This window comes from Ctenocephalides felis, unplaced genomic scaffold (genome assembly GCF_003426905.1).
Source record: "Ctenocephalides felis isolate EL2017-DRISC unplaced genomic scaffold, ASM342690v1 CF-g0.4_SCAFFOLD_01886, whole genome shotgun sequence".
In the NCBI taxonomy this organism is placed as follows: Eukaryota; Metazoa; Arthropoda; class Insecta; order Siphonaptera; family Pulicidae; genus Ctenocephalides; species Ctenocephalides felis.
In genome coordinates this window covers 86496017-86518351 of record NW_020538040.1, presented here as the reverse complement: position 1 = coordinate 86518351, position 22335 = coordinate 86496017, and the positions used below count along the sequence as shown (strand labels likewise).

Here is a 22335-nt window from a genome sequence, read left to right as displayed (position 1 = left end):
TTAATAACTTGATGTGAATTGATATGTCATAAAATAAATTTTAATTATATTTAATTTAAAATTCCAATTGTTATTATCACTATTTCTTATCATTGGTACAGCTTATATTTTAGCTTATTTTATTTTAAAATTAATTGATAATATTGAAATTTATCATTTTTCATTGCGTATACATTTAGAAGTTGCAGTTATTAGTTAATTAATATGTTCTATATTTGTTTGTACACTTAATATAAAAAATATTCTCTGATTTGGAATGTAAGGTATCCGGAAATATGAATATTTTCATTAGATTATTTCATAAATCTAAATTTTGGTATATGTTTTACACCTGAGAAATCGTGTTGTTAATTGCACTATTTATCTCATATCTAATCATAAACTTCTATAAAACAATTTTTATATAAATAGTTCCATAATTTATTACTTATAATATGTGTACATATGTTTATTGATATAGTTATATGTATATTTAAGCAAGCTTAGCAAATACTAAAATTAGAGAAATCTGAGACTTATATAATATTTTGAATACTTCATATTGTTAGTAATATATTTATATATATATATATATATATATATATATATATATATATATATATATATATATATATATGCCAAAGAGCTATGCTCGCCCTATATATATATATATATATATATATATATATAGGGCGAGCATAGCTCTTTGGTAGCGTGTTCGATTCGCATGACAGGGATCTTCGGATCAAATCCTGTCAATGACTTATAATTTATGAAAAAAAAATTGCGTACTTAATTTGAAATCAAATAAAAATTGTATTTGGTAAATAGAATTTGAATAAAAATCAAGAAAATAGGTCTAACAGAATTAGAATAGTTGAATTGTGAATTAGGAGTAAGAAGAGAAATATTTGAACTTAAAAGAAGAATGAAGAAAAAAATGGAATTAAGCTGAAAGTTAAATAGAATTCGAAATTTAAAAAAAGAGCGAGACTCGAAAAAAAAAAGAATAAGAAAAATTAAGAATATAGAACAGGATACATAAATAGATTGTTAATGATATAAAAAATTAGAATGTAAATAAATAAAAATGTTGTAAGTGGCTAAATGCTCAGAGTAAGCGAGGCCAAATAAAAAAAATTAAATATCAAAAAAAATATATATAAGAGTAGCATTATTTATCGCCCCACATCGTTTCTGGCTGCTTGGAGGGCAATAATAACATTTTTATTATAAAAGCTACAAATTGACTATATGTTAAGCAATTTATTTTTATAGTAATGTTACTAATAAGTGCTTGAATAAATATCATAAAATAATAAATTTGTCAGAATTTCTAAAGTTGCCTCAAACCATCAGAATTTTGAATTATGCCGGGCCGTTTAAAAAGTATCGTTTTACACTAAAGATATGAAAATTAAAATCTAGTATTTTAAATTTATATAAAAATATTTAGGGTAAAGATTTTTTGGTAACTTATATTTTTAATTTTTTTAATGTGGCTTCATAAGATACAGAAAAAGCATGATATTTTAACAATCTCTCAGAAAAGAAGATTATGGGGCCGATTCTGTCAAAAAATATGTTAGATTAATGTTATGGGCAGGCTATGTTACAAATCGCTTCTCATACAAAATGGCATTAAAATACTGTCATAATGCTATAATTTTGCTGTGCGATCAGGCGTTTTACGCATAAAATGCAACTTCACTCATATGTTATTATGCCACATCACAAAGATCGTTTTATGATGTGTTTATGATGCGTTTGACGTTTGTGTGTTTTCTAGATTAGGCTTTTTTTATCTAACACGCCTGACTGCAGAGCAACCACATGGCATTTGAAAAGTAATTAGTACCATTTTGTAAGAGGAGCGCTACGTAACATAGCCTTGCCATAACATTCGTCTATTTTCGACAGAATCGGTCTCTATATGCCAATATGATCTCGTAAAGTGTTAATCTACTCAGACGAACAACATAAGACTATTTAAATATTGACTGTCACGTTTTAATTTTAATGTTGATACACTTCTTAGTGCTTATTCAATAAAACAAAATCTTAACTAAAATTAATAAAGTTTTAACTAATAGAAAGGTGAAATATGAACAAATTTATGAAAAAAACAAATAAACTGATTCCATAATAATAGTTGATCTGTATTTAACCGGAATAGAGCATCAAGTTCTCGAGTGTATTTTTCAAGTTTTATTGGGACACACCGTATTTTCAGATATAATTTTGCAGCATTTCCAGAATATAATCAAATGTCTTTGCAATCATTCTAGTATTACCGTATTAGTATTAGTATCTAGTATTTTATATTAGGTCTCTAACCCATACTACAACTTCGTGTAAATGTAATATAGTATTTAGAAAGGAGGGGGACTGGGTAGGGAGTAAGCATAAAGGTTCAATTTAATTTACATGTATTTCACCCTCTACTTTAAAATGACATTGTTACAAAATTTCATAGTGATAGTGATATAATAATTATTCTACATCTTCATGCTATACATTTAGAAGTCCGTCTTATTTCTTACTTTTAATTATATTTTCTTTATTTTTATATTAATTTTATCTATATCTATCTATCTATTAGTACTATGTACATATGTACAATATATTCAACCAATAAAATTAATCGTAAAATAAATAATTTTGATTAGAACAATTATATTGATGGTTTTGAAAAAACCTAAATTGTGAAGTTTTTAAATGCCTTCTCATATTTATGAGACTGTGTTCAAACATAATAATTTTTTACATAAAGCATGAAATGAAACAAAGCACATATTTTGTGTAGTTCCTTTGTTAAATATTTCATCTATATATTAATATAATTTAGGTTTCCTCTCGCAAGTTCCTGTGTTGCAGCTTTGAGTAGCTTGGTTAAATACTGTTCCAATCGGACATTGATCAGGAACTGGCTCGCCTTTAGGACGTAAACACGTGAAGAACTTTCGGCATGTAGCGTCGTTCTTGAAAGCAAATTTTCCACGTGCTCGGCATTGCCCGACACAAGTTTCGCTCCTTGGGGAAAACTCAGCGGGTTCTTCGCATTGCAATACGGTTCCTCTTCCGGCCATACATACGACGTATAATGATTTATCACCAATGTACGGAAGCACCTAGTAATTATTAATTACAATCGACTTAACTAATTTGTCATTCTGAATATATGTCTAAATTTTTTTACTGAAACTAGTGGGGCATCGTGTTTTAAAACAAATTGCTGGAACTTTCCGTACCAAAATTTTTCTTTTTTCAAAAGATTAACATTTTTAAAAAAAATTTACTCTGAAAAATTAGATTTTTGAGAAACTATAAATTTTAGACAAAAATTTACTTTTTTTTAAAAAAAAAAAGAATTTTTGAAAGAAAATTTATTTTGAAATATTTTGGAAATTCAGAACATTTTTTCAAAGCAATCGTACTGCTTTAACTGCATAGAGACGGAATATCGAAGCGCGTAAGCGCCGCGTCGCCGTCTAACGGGTAAACATTGGTATGAAACTCATAGGAATGTAAACATAATTTATACTTTTAAAAAAAGTAATTTTTTGTCCAATTTATAGTTTCTCAAAAATTTTATTTTTTCGAAGTAAAATTTTTTCAAAAATGTTAATCGTTTTTAAAAAAATAATCATTTTTGGTACGGGAAGTTCTAGCAATTTGCCTTAAGGCATGATGCCTTAATTGCCTTAAGACAGAATTCTACTTACAGCTAGTTATTTTCGATTTTTTTACGATTACTATAACTTTCCCTTCGGGAAGTTAATAATTTTAACTTCTGGGAGAAGTTGATGTTTTTACCCAAATATCCAATTTGCTAATTTTATGTTTTATCGACATTTTGAGTCATTTTGAATCGAATGAAACCAAATTTGTCTGTTCTATTTCTTCCCAATTTTAATGTGAAACCTAAATACTCATACATTAAATTCATAAAAGTTTCTTTTGAACGCGTTAGAATATTATTTGCATATGTTTAACGTTAATTTTTTAGATATTTGATATCATATTCTAGATATTTCTAAAATTTTATTAACAATTTGAAATAAATTAATTAATAATTCATTTACCTTAGGCTGTGCAGGACATGTAACTGTATAGCATTTTGTGCCCAGAGCCATAGGTCCGCAATTATGGCGCAATGGATCATACGCGAAATTTGCGGGACAATAATATTGGGTTCCTATACTGTTTTCGTCACAATAATAATAACTTTGACAATCATTTATATCTAAAAAAAGAAAATCAACAGTAAATTATTTTAGAAATAAAATATTAATTATTCTATTGAATAATGTATGAATAAATAAATATAAAATAATAATAGAACCGTACTTGGATAAAATCTCGATGGTGACGGACATTTGAAACCTTGTACTTTGCAGACTGTACTTTCTTTATTGGTGCACTGTAGATATCCACTTTGATCAGCGCACACTTGATCTGGGCTACAGGATTCCTTAACCGGATCTGCTCCTATTTCCGTACAATACTGTAACAAAGAAGTATATATCAAATAAATAAATAATCATGCTATGATTATCATAATCACGACGAAAGATTAACAGATTAAATTAGTGATCAAGTTCATAATTATATATAACTTCATTTGAAAGTTTACGAATAATTAAAATATCAAATTCGTAAGATTCAATTATATTGATTTATTTATTGAAATAATATTAATTACGGTATACTTTTCACTATAAAATTAATTGATGGACCCTTCTTATCACTTCTTTATTAAATACATAGATATAAATAATATTATCATACAATCAATTATATAAAACTATATCACACCACTAACAATTGAAAAAAATAAGTTTATCTTCATATTTGTTCTTCATAGGAAGTTCATGTAATTTGCCCCAAGGCAAAATACCAATACCAACTAGTTTTTTTTAACTTTTTGCAGTAATTTTCTGATAAACTATTTTAACTTGAAATTGTATTTAGATATATATGTTCAAGTGAAGACTGGAATCTCTGGCTATTTATAAGAGAAACTCTCCCAAAATAATGTGTTCCTAAAAATTATAAATTGTATGCATATATACCTGCATTTCGGGTGAACTGCACGAATTCACGCAACTAAATTTTACTTTTTCACATTTTTGCTCGGGTTTCGGTACAGGTGTAGGTTCAGGAGTAGGTACTACTCCTGGTGCGGGCTCATCCAATGATGCAAATACTTCTTTATTTACTGTTAAAGGCGTTCCGTCGACATTAAACTCACCATCATAAGCGGTAACGACAGATAACGCCTGAAATTAAAAAAATAACAAATTTACATAATTCTTTAAGAAAATAAACTTTCACATTGAACCATACCACAAAACTAATAAAAACCAATGTGTTATAAAACATTCTAATAAATATGTTACCCAGCTTTATATGTGGACTAATTATGATTAATATATTCAAATGGGTTTATATACATTTTAAAAATAAAAAAACGTTCTTATCGTTGCATTCTGCAAATAACAGGATTATTCGTTATTATACTTGGCCGTTTGCATATTGCAAATATTGAATAATGGAAGGTTATGATCTAAGCTTGTCAAACTTATTTATGTACAATAAGTTTTATTATGTCTTAGTTTCAGACACATTTTTTTGCAACCTCATTTCAATTTCTAGAAGATATATAATAGACATAAAACTATCATGAAAAGCAAAAGTATTAAATTATTGCTGAAATTATGTAGAATATTGAAAAAATATTTTTTATAATTTTAGCAGTATTAACAATGTTATTGATGCATCTTGGATCATTGGTAATAACCCGTATAAAATAATAAATTTCTCTGCGGAAACAAAATATTAAAAAGAAAAATGAATTTGTGTGAATCTATTAATAATAACCCATGTAGAAATTAATATGGTCTGAATCTACAAGCAATATAAAATCTACATTGGTCAAATTTGAAACCAATATCGGCTGGTCATAAAAATTGAACATTTTTTATATTGAGGCCATATAGGTAAACCAACATTGGTCTATATTGGTCTATATTTGGAAATTTGGAACCAATGTTGCCTACAAATTGTTGAATGTTGGTAAGGTAATATACAATTAGACAGAGAGCTGGTAAACATTTAGAATTATTAATTATTGAATTATTCTGAAACTTATAACTGATGTTGAAATATTACACAAATATTTGAAGATTTGAAGTTGAAATAATATAACGCATAAATCAATGTCATTTATTTAACAATAAAACACCTGAAATTTATTTATTTATTTATTTATTTATTTATTTCTGAAATGAACATATACGTAAATTTATTAAGAATGTTTTTGTGGAAATTCATTTATTAAATATAAACAATGATACAAATATATAACTGCATTAAAATATGATTATTTATAAAACACAAAAGTGTCATAAATATTGATTATTTTTTTAATAGATATTATTAATACATATCAAGTAAACTTTTTTTATAACAATAACAAAAGCAAATAAACTTTCCTATTTATAACATCATCACTCGATAAAACATTTCACAGCATCTGAACATATTTTATTTGTTGTTAATATATTTATTATCCATTATGAAATATTTATTTCATGGTCTAGAACAGTCATTGGAAAACCTACCTTACATTTGATATATATCAAATAAATTATAATCGAATAATCATTCGATTATAATTTACGTGATATATATCAAATGTAAGGTAGGTAAAGTAATAAAAGTAATAAAAGCAAATTAACTTAACTATTTATAACATCATCACTCGATAAAACATTTCACAGCATCTGAACATATTTTATTTGTTGTTAATATATTTATTATCCATTATGAAATATTTATTTCATCGTCTAGAACAGTCATTGGAAAACCTACCTTACATTTGATATATATCAAATAAATTATAATCGAATAATTATTCGATTATAATTTACGTGATATATATCAAATGTAAGGTAGGTAAAGTAATAAAAGTAATAAAAGCAAATTAACTTAACTATTTATAACATCATCACTCGATAAAACATTTCACAGCATCTGAACATATTTTATTTGTTGTTAATATATTTATTATCCATCATGAAATATTTATTTCATCGTCTAGAACAGTCATTGGAAAACCTACCTTACATTTGATATATATCAAATAAATTATAATCGAATAATTATTCGATTATAATTTATGTGATATATATCAAATGTAAGGTAGTTAAAGTAATAAAAGTAATAAAAGCAAATTAACTTAACTATTTATAACATCATCACTCGATAAAACATTTCACAGCATCTGAACATATTTTATTTGTTGTTAATATATTTATTATCCATTATGAAATATTTATTTCATCGTCTAGAACAGTGACTGGGAAACTTTTTCAATCATAACCCCAAAATATTTTTGTCCAAGTTTGTATTGTCATCTGAAACCTCGTATTCCATGTTAATAAATTTATAATATATCATTATATATTATCAATATGAATAATTATGAAAGCGTTAAAATGAGATTGTAAAATGCACTCGACTCTACTTTTACCTTAAAAAATAATGACTTCATATCATAGTCTAGAATCTTGCTATGCAAATGTACAGATTTATTGACATTCCACACTGCATTTATTATAATCAAACATTATGACTATTCTGTCAAAATTTATATCTTTCCTTTCTATAACTTATTTAGTTACAAACTTTTGATGAAAAACTTTTCGATAACATTTTACTACTAAGCAAACCAGTTTCTCTATTTTCTGCGCTTACAACAATATTACCTGAAAATAAATAAGAATATATTTTAAATGCAGAGACATATAATTATATTATAACAAGTATTGTCTTACCTTTTATAAATATGAAAGTGCAGTATGTCTTCACTCAAAAAGATTAGGTTATGTTATATTTTATTATGTTATATTTTATTATGTTATATTTTATTATATTTCACGTAATATGTACAACCGATTTCTCAATGTGTTTAAACTCCTGATCAATATAAAAATCCTTAGTGAGAAAAATAAAATTATCTTGCATTTCTTACCATTTTTATTGAAAACTTGCAAATTTTGACATTTCGAATAGCTAGTTTCCGATTATTTATTAGAGATACTAATAATAATGTAGTTAGCAGTAATTATTCTAAAAATAAATAGCTATTAGTTACAATGCATAAACGCATAATTAAGTATTATACTCACCAATAGTAAAAAGTATTCGTCTATTAAAACTAAGGTTATGTTTGATATACATAACTTATTACTTAATCTATCCATCCCAAATCAAATCAGATGACGTAAAATTAAGTTGAACTTTCAAACCTTTGTATTTTAATCCAAAGTAACAACAAAGAAATGAAATATTGTATATTTTTCAGAGACAATGCTTACTAAACAATTGTTAACAAAACTTGTTTGTGGTATATATTTCGCACCAATGCACATTACACACATTAGAAAACAATGTACACTATAACACTATTACACATTACACATAACTGAAAATATTATTCGATTATTTCCAGCAACACTAGTATCTTAAAATATACTATAATTAACAATTTTGCATTAAAGGCTAAGGACGCCGTGACGCGCAGCGCTTCTTGTGGCATGCGTCATGCATAGAAGTTCATAGAAATATCTAGAACCTTATACCTGCAATTCAAGATAGTGAGTTACTACAACAAGATTGTATATTTTGGTGGTGCAATGGCTAGCATTGCAGCGTTTAGATTTTGATTTTGGGGTTCAAATCCCAGTCCCTTTATTATTATTTTGTTATTTTATAATTGCATGAGTAAATAAAATTAAAGTTTTCAATTAGTTTTATATATATCGGACAGTATTTAAAATAAATTACCCTGTAACATTTATAACTTTTTTATAATGAAAGGAAAACTCAATTTTTATACTATTCTCAACATTTGAGATTTTCATAAAGAAACCGTATAAAGTATTATACATCGTCAGAATCGTCTCAAAATTCTTAGTTTTTCTTCCGCATATCACAACTTGGTATTTTAAACGGTTTGGCCTATAGGCGAGTTGCAGTGCCAAAATTTTAAAAAAATTGGAAAATTTCAAGAAAATTATATGAATGCACATGTCGAATTATATATCATTTTATTCGTAATTTTATTCTGCATTTTTCGTCTGAATAAACCTTTTAAGTATCCTTTACCGTTTAGATTGTAGCATAGGATATATGTGAATATATAGATCTTTGATCTCATTCCACTTCGACAAAATATTTAATTAGCAAATCAGATTTTTTCACAAAACAAACTTCTTTTTCGAGAAGTTAATTAAATAATAATACTTACAATATTGATGATAAAAAATATTACATCATATTTATTTTTCTAGAGAAGGACAATATTTATTAGCCGATGATAAAAAAATATTGCATCAATATTTATATTTTAGTTTGAGAACAATATTTATCAGCCGATGATAAGAAATATTGCATTAATATTTATATTTTAGTTTGAGGACAATATTTATCAGCAGATGATAAAAAATATTGCATCAATATTTATATTTTAGTTTGAGGACAATATTTATCAGCCCATGATGAAAAAATATTGCATCAATATTTCTATTTTAGTTTGAGGACAATATTTATCAGCCTATGATAAAAAAATATTGCATCAATATTTCTATTTTAGTTTGAGGACAATATTTATCAGTCGATGATAAAAAAATATTGCATCAATATTTATTCTTCTATTTGAGGACAATATTTATTAGCCGATGATAAAAAATATTGCATCAATATTTCTATTTTAGTTTGAGACCAATATTGGACAAGGCCATTTATAGAGCTTATTGCCTCAATATCGGCTGACGTTGGCCTGATCGATTAGTTGACATCATCACAGAACCGACGTTCGCCTATATTTGTGCAATATAGGCAATCACGGCCACAGAAAACCAATATTGGTAATATATTGTACCGATATTAATTTCTACATGGGAAGTTTATATTTTGTATAAACTATTTGCAAATCATAAACTATTTGAAATTATATGCATCGAAATGATTTTAATCGAAATTACTTTAATCAGTTAAGCAGGTTTTTCTTGATTGGCAATTAAATTTTTTCGGTCACTATTCTAAAATATTTTAAAACTATTAGGTGGTTCAAAATTATTGTCTCCTATTAGTGTCAGATGAAATTTTGACTTTGTAATCAGCAGACAGAGCCTATTTCTAGACAATTTTAGAAATTCACAAACAATTTGATATATTTAAACCTTTATAAAGAGTCAACCTCTCATTTTGAGACTCTCGACCACTAAATCACTAAAAGACCTATCTAATTATTTTCGATATCGGTCAGGTTATGCAAGTTTCAAATAAACACCTAGTTCATTTATTATTACCATCTATTTGATAATAACTATGCGTTCTATTCTTTATCTCTCATAAAAATTTAATTCAAGGATTTTTTCTACTTTTAAAACAGCTATCAGAAATATGAGCTAGAGCTTTTCGGAGCTTTTTTTTAGCTAAGCACGTAGCCACAAAAAAAATTGTGCATAAATAAATTCTTATTGAAATTAAATAATAAACAATTTTACATTGATGATACCATTTTATTCAATATTAATATTTTATATACATAAAAGTATTTGGATTAATTTGTAAACTAAATAGTTGTAATTGATACATGTAGTGCCTATTACAATTTGATATAAACATGTAGATATATTTTGTTTAAATGATCAATAATAAAATCTAAGGTCTACATTTAATCGTATTGTCACGCACATTGAAATAAAATATTTGTACATTTATACACACACAAGATATGATTTTGTTTGATATTCCTTGATGTAACATTTATTAAATTATACATACTTAAATTATTATATAATAATATATATAATAAACTGAAATCAAATGCTTTTAAGGTAAGTTTTGATAACTGTATATATTGATTTTATTGTCAATTTCACAGATTTTTTTCAAGTTAATTTATTGTCATAATTTACAAGACATTGTAGTCTATTCAATATTTTCTATATGTTAAAATTTAAATTTACATCAAATTTAATTATTTCATCATTATACATTGAGATACATTTATATTATTTTTATTGTTTGAGACTTTATTGTCAATGTTAAGATCACGTTAATTCCATATAGATTTTTTGTATTTATGCAGTATCTTTATTTCTGATAATAAAGTATTATAAAGTAAATTCAGATATTTATTGGAACACTAAAACTAGGAAATGTACGTGATTATTCTTATTAATGGAGATCATTTTTTATATATTAGAATTTTCAAAAGTTTATTTTTTTAAACATTTGAGTAAATTATGTTTATTTGTATTATAAATATGTTTATAAATAATATTTCCATATATAATCAATCTATAGATATATTTCCAACTTTATTATACTAAATATCCTTCGGTCTATATTATTGTTTCTCCCACGTATTGTCAAAACTTATTTTGAGCTATGATTGCTAAATAATATAAATTATTTTATACTTTATTTTGGGAAATATGTATTTATGATAATTCTGGTATTTTTAAGCGTACACAGAACATACGACAAAATCATTTTCTTTATACAGAATATATAAAATATCAATGTGCGATGATCGACAAATTAGTATATTAATCGTATTATAAATATACTTGTTTTTTACAGATTTTTAAAAAAGAAATAAAACTGAATTCAATAAAAATTGTTTTTACATTTCGATGGTGTCTTTGTATATTCTGTGTACGCTTGTACTATTTTTTCTGAAATAATATTGTTTTAATATTTAATATAGGACAAGATTCCACAAGTGCGCGTGATCACTTAAAATATTATAACCAGACATTCTTGATTTTTGAAAATATTTTTTTGTTTAAACAGGTTTTTTACTATGATGTAAACAATAATCCACACAAAAACTATTAATTATTTATCTTGGGTGAACATTTATTCAGTATTTTGTTGAAATTATAGTATGTGTGTTTGAAGCGTCTCTGCAATTCGATGTAATTTTTAAAAATCCTCGAAAATCATTTTTAATAATATGATGTTCAACTTATTTACTACATAAAACTTAAAACGGATTTTTTTTAATAACTTACTGAATAAAATTTATATTCAGGTGAAGCAGACAATCATACATTTTATAACTACACATACAATTTGCATACAAGATTATATATGTTGGTAGTATGACTTTTTTCAACACAGAATTATGCATTTCTCTGGCATATTTTCATAATCAATTATTTTATTTTACTTATTGAATTAATTTATTAGAAAAATTTATTTTACATGAAACTAGGGACAATGAATCAGGATGAAAATCTTCATTGAATTTTTTTGTATCTGATATTTTAGTTACATGAAAATTAAAAAATAAATTTAATATTATAGGACAAATGTAGATACTTATCAAAATTTACGTAGATTATTAATAAAGTACGTAAAGAAAGACATTATTTAATTCCAAATAATTTATTGATATATATTATTTTAACCGCACTCTTGAGATATCTTGTCCTAATAATAAATATTTATCTAATACTTCTCTAAAATATTATACTATAATTTTGACTGAAAAATATATATTCGTATTTTTTAAGATTCATTTCTGTTTTATTATAGAGCTTATTATTGTCATTATATTCCGTATTAGTTAAAAAATAAAATGATATGATTATCAGCCTTGTTTGCGGACCTAAATTTTAAGCTAATAACGATATGATATAATTATAGGTATTATGATTCTTATGATATGCTTAAGATGAAAGGTATTCTTGGATTTTAAAATAGTGAAAATATAGATATACTTGTTTATGATAAAATATTTTATAATTTTGTTTATTTGAATGTTATAGGATAACATTGCGCTAAAAACTAAGATTATTCTGCAATTCACAAGTTTTATTAAATTTTATGATAATTTTTAACGCGTATCCAGCTGTTTCCCAAAAATGTTACTTCTTGTAATAATTGACTAATTCTCTATCTGATAAGTGAAACTTGGAATAAAATCGGCTTAACCAGAATATTGTTAATGAAGTTCTTGTATAGATTGTTCATTATCAAATGGATGTCGATAATTATAGATAAAGCCACGGATTCTAAACTCAATTAGTTTATATTTAAAAAAAGCAGTAGGAGACTTTCGTTTTAACATTTGTTTATTCCTTATGGTATAATGAATGTTTAGAAGTTTTGAGTTGGTGAAAAACATAGTGTGAAAAGATTTTAGTTTTTCGTCTAATTATTGAAAATTTAAATAAGCTATTTAAGAGTATGCTGCATACGTTTCGAGTCTCAGTTTGACTCTTCGTCAATACGGATAACATACAAAGTTTAAAAATAAAATAAACTAAAAAATGATTGAATTTAAACACATAGTTATCGAATTAAAAATATATGTAGGGTACAACTTGTATTTATATATGTATATTCACATATATATATATATATATATATATATATATCATATATATATATATATATATATAATATATGTATGTATAAAGGGTAGTAGTGTCCTAGGGCAGGTGCGTGAACTGAATTAAACTCCAACTCATTTCAGGAAGAAATAGTGTGAGAGATTTCTCATTGCCATTTCACACCACAGTGCCCCAAGTGTTTTCATTTCGAAACATATTTTTGATCTATATTTTCAAGTAAAAATGGACATCGCTACTGCGCGATGTCAGGTTGCCCAGAGCCTGGTTGAAAGAATACATATAGTGCGCGGTTGTACCATACATATATTTTTATACATTTTTTTGTACAAGATTATCAAGAACTTCATAACACTATTTCAATTATATATTAAGAACAAATGTCTGATAATTAATTTCTTGATATAAATGGATGCAAATACTTAACGTTTTAAAAAGAAAAATACAAAAAATTACTTGCAGAACTTTCGCAAAACAATACATGAATGAACATATGCAAATTTGGAAACTGCTGGTTCAAATAAATCGTTTTCCTCAATCTTAATCCATTAGATCATAAAATATTAATTCATTCAATATATGAAAGTGCAATGAGATTTTTTTACGGTTTAGTATTATCTTGTTCAAAGTCGTAGCCGTTTATGTTCGGTCGCATGCGTTGCAGCGATTTTGGTCGAGTCAGAAAGGTTATAAAATTTTCGTTTAGCAAATAGTCATCATATGGTAAATTTTCTTCGTACGCCAATGGATTATTTACATCCGACGGCTGTAGGATGACGGGGTTGTCCTCGGACTGCCCATCTGCGGTATGCGACCTGTTAATGATATAAATTCTATTAACAAAAGTTGTAGTTACAAGTTTTTGACACACTACTGATTTAAACATACATTTCAAACTCAGACTAGTTCTAACATACCGACAAATAAAATATAATATCAAACCAAATATCTAGATATTAAAACAGCAATTATAATATCACATCAGGGTATTTTGTATCAGGTTTTTTTAGTTTCCTACTAAAATCACCGAATGTAATATATGGTATCTTAAAGTAATTTCCAAACATTTGGAACCGTTGTTACTTAAAAAAATTTGAAAGTTGTTGCTTATTGCAATTCATAATTATATGAAAAAAGTATTAAAATAATGGTGTATGGCATGGTCCTTTAAAGCAAAGTGTTGTAACTTCGCGTACCAAAAAATGAATTAAAAAAAAACTTTTTTTTAAACTTTAAAAATATTTGATCTTATAGAATCTTGAAATCTTTGAAAAAATTGACTTTTTTGAAAAAAAAAATATTTTGAAATATTTTAAAAATTTTAATCTTTTTCTTTAAAGCAATCGCGCTGCTTTAGCTACGTAAAGACGAAATATAGAAGCGCGTAAGCGCCGCGTCGCACGAATAAACAATCTTACGGAATCCATAGATATGTGGACTAAAATACTTATTATTAAAATCTCTATAAAATATCTAATAATTTGATTTGCATATGTCTAATGATCATTTTTTCACTTGATTGGCTTCCAAAAATTTAATCAGTTCTTTATTTCGTCAATAAAAGTAGAATGTTTTTTTAATTATTAGAATCGGACGTTCCGTTCTCCTAAAAACTGCCTTATCATTTTGACACTTTTTGCCCCGTATCTTCAAAACTGCTGGACCTGCCTTGTCCAAAAACTAATTAACAAGTCTCCCTATCAATAGAAATTGAATGTTTTTGAGTCATTCAAATCGGTTGAACCAAGTTCCCAAAATCGGAACAGGTTCATATACTCATGAATATAATCTTAAAAATATAAAACTATCATTATCATGTCTACACTATTATCATGCACACCTATAAACTACTTATCTATAAATTCTAAAAAATATTGAATTGACATAAACATTTTGCTAATTATCACAAAGAAAAATCGACTTATTATTAGAGATACTTACTCGAGAAATACTATAAATCGATTTATATGATGGCTTCCAGTATTATAAATTTATTACAGAATACTTTACCTGTTATTTGTCGAATTTGCAAAACTATGGCTAATGCCAATAATTAATGATATTAGCTTTAATGTTTTCAGGTAGATATGTTTTTAGATAAGTATTTGATTTTGATTTTTAATATTTGTTTTAATAATTTATGTATTTCCTGTATACAATACATAATATTGGATACTTAAATTTTTTTTAAGAAATTATGACTTCATATTTGTTTATCACTGATTGAGTTTGAAAAGTTTTTAACCAGTTAAACGATTTGTTTGTGTACGATAATCTACTTGTAACAAATTTTTCTTAAAATAACAAAATTGTTCACAAATAATATATTTGGACTATATATTTTGGATTTTTGAATTTTTCTAATCGGCCTCGGATTTTTTATTGAAGCTTGATGTTTTTTATTAAATTGCTCATTACAAAGAAAGCAACTCGATCAAACAACGCAAGACATTCGTATGAATTATCAAAGCACATTTACAATCTTAAAATCGGACTAGCCGTTTTCAAATTCAAGTCTACATACATACACATACAACCATTATAATTCTTGTATCAAAAAATTCTCAATTGAATTTTTGGGTAAAAATGTGAACTGTCTTAAATTTTAAAAATTTTTTGTAACCCCAATATTTACATTACAATCTAAATTTGAATAATATTTGTGGTAAATATTTTAATATTTGTAGAGTTAATGAATAAAATGAAACGTGTATTCTCTGCCAAAAAGTGATGTGCTAATTAATACTGAATTTAAACTATGTAAATAATCTTTTGAATGAATTAATTTATTATTTCAAATATTTACGGCAGTTTTATTAAAAAATGTGCCAAGGTTTATATGTATTATTTTTTAAAATTAGATAGATATGTTTTTCGGTTATGATTATGAGATAAGGCAAAGTGAGATCAGGCAGCACGTGATGAGATGTTTGCGGAGAATAATGACGATGTTTGCATTAACAAGATCAAAGTCAAGTCTGTTGGAAAGTCGCTTCGCTAAGTCAACGAAAATGACATTACCAAGTTAATAAAGTTCTAATATTGTTCCATGATTTATTACCGTTTTAAAGTTTGTGATTTATAGCTTAATTATATATGAATATGCGCAAATGCTTTTGATATTTAATTACTAATTAATATAACGCATATTTCATGTAATTGAATTCATTTTTTCATCACACTACTTTAATTATTTTTACCTTTATATATATATATATATATATATATATATATATGTATTATTTATATAGATACAAATTAACTCATTTATCCTGTTTTTTCAGCATTTTCTACAATTACCTTTAATTAAATTATTTAATCAAATTAAATTAATTATTCAATTTCAATATTTTAGTTTAAAATATTTATTATTTTTCAGCAACGTGTTTCACAATTAAAAAATAGTTTGAGAGTCAGTTTAAAAATATTAAATCAAATTATTGATGCTGAATTATATAAGATTAAATAAATAATTGTAATTTTTTTAAGTAGGTGATGAAGCAGCATATCTAATACCATGCTTATTTATTTTTTTTTTTTACTATCAAGTTTGTATTGTGCCAAAATCCATACATACAAATTTGTATTGTGTGTTAGGTGAGTTTTATAAACAAATTAATTGTACCATATTATGTAAAAAATAAAAATCACATAAGTGATATATAAACACCTAAATAAATATAAACAGTTATTAAAAATTAATTCGACAAGTATATAATGACGCATATACAGTGTCAGTTTGAAATACCTACCAAAATGCAAGATTCATGATAGTAATAAGAGTTGATAATGATTTTGGTTTATTACATTTGATAATATAAATATACATTATAATTTTTAATTTTGTTGTTCAGCCAAATAATCAGATTGCAGCGCATTTATTGATTAAAATTATAAATAAAGTAGTAGAATTTTTTGCTCTCTGAATAATAATACTAAATCAAGGTTATGAACACTGTTATCTCCGTGAAAAATATACTCATGCAATTTATATTTTGCATGGGTTGAATAACGTAGTTATTATTTCGTTATATAAAATTTAAAAAAAAGACATTGGACCTGTTTGTCCCCTAAATGTTCCATTTTACCTCGCATACCATCGGGAAAGAAAGGATCGGTGACAAATGTTTGAAAAACAGCCAAAGGAACAAATTTCTGCAATTATGAATTAACCCGGAGTTTTACTGAACATAGTCAGACAGTTGTTTGTTTAATTGGTGTTATTTGTTGTGATATAGTTGCTATAGTATTCACAATATAATTGCTCAAAGTCAAATAGGACGTTTATGCTTCGTCTATCTTAATAGAGTCCCGAGCTCGAATCCAACCTCGGTCGGTTCGGTATCAAACTAGCTTGATACCAACTTTTCACTTGAAATCATAGATTTCAAATAACTCAAGTAAAATGGCGTTTCGTGGGCATTGCTGCAGCATACGTACATGAAGAAGGGGCAATAGCTGTAGTAGCAACATGCCTCTTACAAGTAAGAGGTAGTCGGATTGTATCCCTGTACTCTGAAAAATAAGGACTTTGACTCTGTGCACCTATGACTGAGCTGGTGAGTTAATACATCTACGTCTACCTTCGGGAAAAGGTATAAATTCAAATATGTTATAAAAAGGAAAAAGTAACAAACATGTAATATGTTAAAAAAAAGTAAAAAATGTATGCAATACGTAAGAAGTTGTAATATATATGTAAGAAAAAGTGTTCAGTATGTAAAAATGTAAGAAATTCTAATAAAGTTAAAAAAAAATAGTAAAGACATGCTATAAATGTATTATAATACTATTGTTTTGGAATAATTGTAATAAATAATGAATAATTTCTTAGTCATAATAGATGATTCCATCATAAATATGTGACGATAGCATATAGCCGCTATAACGGGCGACCAAACGCGTTAGATGTGCATGTAGCGTTGTCCCCGAATTGCATAATACCAAGAAGATGCAAAGGGCAAAATATAAGACGCGGGAATTGAGCGCAAAGAACAAGAACGTTTGGTGGAAATATGAACAGGAGTGGATTTTTAGATTAAGAGAAAATTTACAACAAATGACATAGCTTAGTTTTTTTTCATTAACACAATCGGTATAATTTTATTGTTAATCAAATGCAAATTATTAAAAAAAAATCAAGAGGTGCATGCCATTGTGTCTTAAGGCAAATTGCTGAAACTTTCCGTTTCGAAAATTATTTTTTAAAAAAAAAGCCCATAGAAGTATAAAAAAAGTTTATACATATTATTAAAATCTCTATAAAATATCTGATAATTTTTTCAGGTGATATGCATATATCTAATGATCACTATTGACTGCCAAATGGCATTTATTTTAACTTTTTTATTTACTGTAGCGAGCTGTTAAAAAGGCTTGCAATATCGCAACATGGTCAGTCAGTCGTCATTAAGTTTCCATAAAGTTCAGATCAAGATCAGTATCTTACAATTAGTTAATCATATTCAGGCGTATTCAAGTTCAGTTGTTAAGTCAAGTTATATGTGAAGTATATAAGAAGTCATGAAATAAAAAAATACATCAAACGTCTTTGTCTGTTTCACTGATCAGCCTCCATAGGTAACAACTTTGTTTAGCAGCAGGAAGAACCTACATACATGTTTGGCATTGTCGGTGGTATTCGATGGTTTCAACAATACATAAATGTACTCGTAAAAGCATACATACAGACAAACATACACCATACATCAAGTTTTATTTTTTGTATAGCTTGCCATATTTAATAGGTTTTTAAACGTAAGCTTATTTTAAAAACAAATATGTATATATCTTCTCCGTTTAAGTTTCCAATTCGATGTTTTTCCGCCACTGACCCCAGCGGAACGCTTGGGGTCCGCAGCGGTAGTGAGTTGCCGTTCGCACACGTCCGAGACCGTTCGATGTAATGTTATACAATTTGCGTATAATTCCACAGTACTAGACTCTCTCCCGATGACTTGTAATCGGACACGATGCCGCAAATATGGACGATTCGCGAACAATTCAAAAACTTAATGGAAATGTGGATCATTGTACCCACTATGAGAGCAAATCTTGCCATATTACATTTTCTTTAAACAAACTAAGATGTCTTGAGTTTACTTTAATTGCCAGAAAATTCCACCAGCTGAAAATGTTAAATATCTGGGAATATATTTGGATCGAAAACTAATATGGAAAACCCACATTATTGCTAAAATAAAACAAATCAAACAGAAGATTGCAGATCTGAATTGGCTAATAAGGCGCAAATCAATCCTATCGCTTGACAACAAGTTATTGATATATAAATCTGCAATAAAGCCATCTGGACCTACGGTATAGAGCTTTGAGGTTGTGCCAGCATGTCCAACATTGTTTTAATGCAACGGATGCAATCCAAAATCTTAAGGTCTTGGTATGTAAGCAATAAAGTCATCCATGGCGACCTCAATATTCCTTTTATTAGGGATGTAATTAGCAGCAGAAGTTCAATCCATCACTCCAAGCTAGAAAACCATCCAAATAGCACCTATATTTATGACTCCGTCTACTAGAAGGTTGAAGAAAAAAATTTCTTTGGATTTGGCATAACATAGCTGTTCATTGGAACAGTTTCACGGATTATTTAGTTTATATTATAATTCTACCTTTAGTATTAATTGTGCTATGAGTTGTAATTATTATTATTATTTTTATTTTAACTTTTATATATTATTTTAATTATAGTTTCCTTCTTATGTCAGCTCTGTAACTCATAGAGTCATTCTGACTCTGATTGTTATAATTTATTGAAATAAAAAAATAAAAATTGTACCCACTGATCTGCGAGAATTTCGACTATTCAAAAACTTAATTCGATTGAAGAAATTACTTAATTGAGAATGAAGAAATTACATAATTAAGAAACAACAATTAAATACGGAAACCAAAGAAATGAAAAAAATGCGCGTATTATTATCACTTGACGAATGAATACAGCCATACTTGCGACATTTAGGTACACACTTGTGCGTCATTGTAAATATTCTAAAATAATCCAAAGCCGGCCGGCAATAATGATATTAACAAAGTGGCAATAATGATATTAAAACTTTTTCCTCTGACTTGCTTTTACAAAAATTTAACCAATTCTTCATTCTGACAACTACATATCACTTAAGTTTTTTGAGCTGTTCAAATCGGACTCTTCGTTCTCTTAAAATTACCATTTTTGCACTTTTTGATTCGTATCTTCAAAAAGGCTGAAACTGCCTTTGTCAAAAATTAATCTGCACGCCTTTTCGTCAATACGAATCGAATGTTTTTTTTAATCATTTCAATCGGTTGATTCGTACTCCCGGTAAATACACATGGCACACACACGTACATCCATTTTTTCTAAGGTATGCTCAAATGCTCAGAAACGTCTGAAACGTAAAAATATCAAAAAAAATATTTTCTATTTTTATTTCGAAAAATTTTGACCTCTACCAAATACTAATCAGAAAAAATCCCAACTATGTAATTGAAAATTGGTTCAAACTTTTTCAGAATTAGGCTTCATAGAGAGAAATAGATTCTAACGTTTTTTTCTTAATTTAATCTACCACAATATAGTATTTATGTTCTAAATTATGCGCAATGTGTTAATTTTATAACAAACATCTTATAGTATTATCTGTTGATTAATTTGAGTTTTATCAAGATATTATAATTATTAAAGTACTTTTTCTTATCTTATCTTTCATTCTTTGACGTAATCAGATATGTAAATATACGTTATAACCGTGGTTCCCGGTTATAAAATTTTACATTGGATTATAAATAACTTTCTGTTTGTATACCAGGGCTTTCCTCGGGTAAGTGATAAATCTTTGGCCTTACAATCACGAGGTTTCAGGCTTGATATCCACCTTTGTCAACCTGATATTAGTCAATAATGATAATATAGATCCATATATGATTTCTAGTAAAAATAAACCTTGACCGATATTTTCGCATAGAAATATATCATCAGTATTTTTTTACCCAAAAACCGGACTAAAAACACGCAGAAAGGCGTATTATGCGGGTTATATATTTTTTTTAAACGCAGGAACTAGTGTAAAGTGATAGTGAGTTAAACTTTTTTATAATTAGATTAAAATGTGCATCCTTAATTTAATTTATGAAGAAAAGTATCGCATGTAGCTAATTAAAACGCAAACTACTTTAAAATTGCATAAAAAATATTTGATTCTAATATGCATGATTGAGTATAGTACATTTACAGTCAAAAATTATAAAATTGAGATATTAATTTAACGGTCTTAATTTTTTTTGTGAATCATTATTTGGCAACAGCTATTTGAATACAAATAGCAAATGATTTAGGTAGTAATCAGAGGACTAAATTGTAGTTGTTTATTTGTCACATAATTATATATTAGTACACATGTAGTGAATACATATTTGTGTGTGTAAATTCTTCCTCTGCGCTGTTCAATTGAATATCTCAAAATAATACCATGAATAATTTATATTTACGTTTGTTTGTGCAGTGTCTTTGTATTTTGCAAGAAATGTATATGATTTATTAAACTGCAAGTACGGTGTATATAATTTCAAAATAAGCGCTGAAATATTTTCAGCATGCAGCAACAATGTACATGACAGAGTAAAAATATGAGCGGCCAACGCTCTTATATTTGATACTTGAAAATTGCGATCTTGTCATTATACTGCAAAATCACGTCCGCGAGGGCTCGAGCTTTTGTGTTCCATATGTTATATACCATTTGGTACGAATTACATTGCCATAAAATCTGTTATTACTTTATATACTTATACATACATAATTCTCGATATATTTCTATCTATATATCCATATATACTTCATAAATCTTGAGTTGTTGAATGTTTTGTTCAGCATTTGGAACAAGAAATTCATAAAAAAACTAATATTCGAACTTTTTAT

General features: G+C 26.8%; 1 protein-coding gene across 1 annotated transcript; it reads right to left on the bottom strand.

Annotated features, from left to right (window-relative positions):
* Window positions 1-2813: 2813 nt before the first annotated feature.
* On the bottom strand, window positions 2814-5385 carry LOC113378273. Its single transcript, XM_026618800.1, has 5 exons — window positions 5329-5385; window positions 5055-5261; window positions 4330-4486; window positions 4065-4225; window positions 2814-3110 (listed from the first exon to the last, which is right to left on the bottom strand). Exons 1-5 carry the CDS (start codon window positions 5362-5364, stop codon window positions 2814-2816), a joined length of 858 nt encoding a protein of 285 aa, XP_026474585.1. The 5' UTR covers window positions 5365-5385.
* Window positions 5386-22335: the final 16950 nt, after the last annotated feature.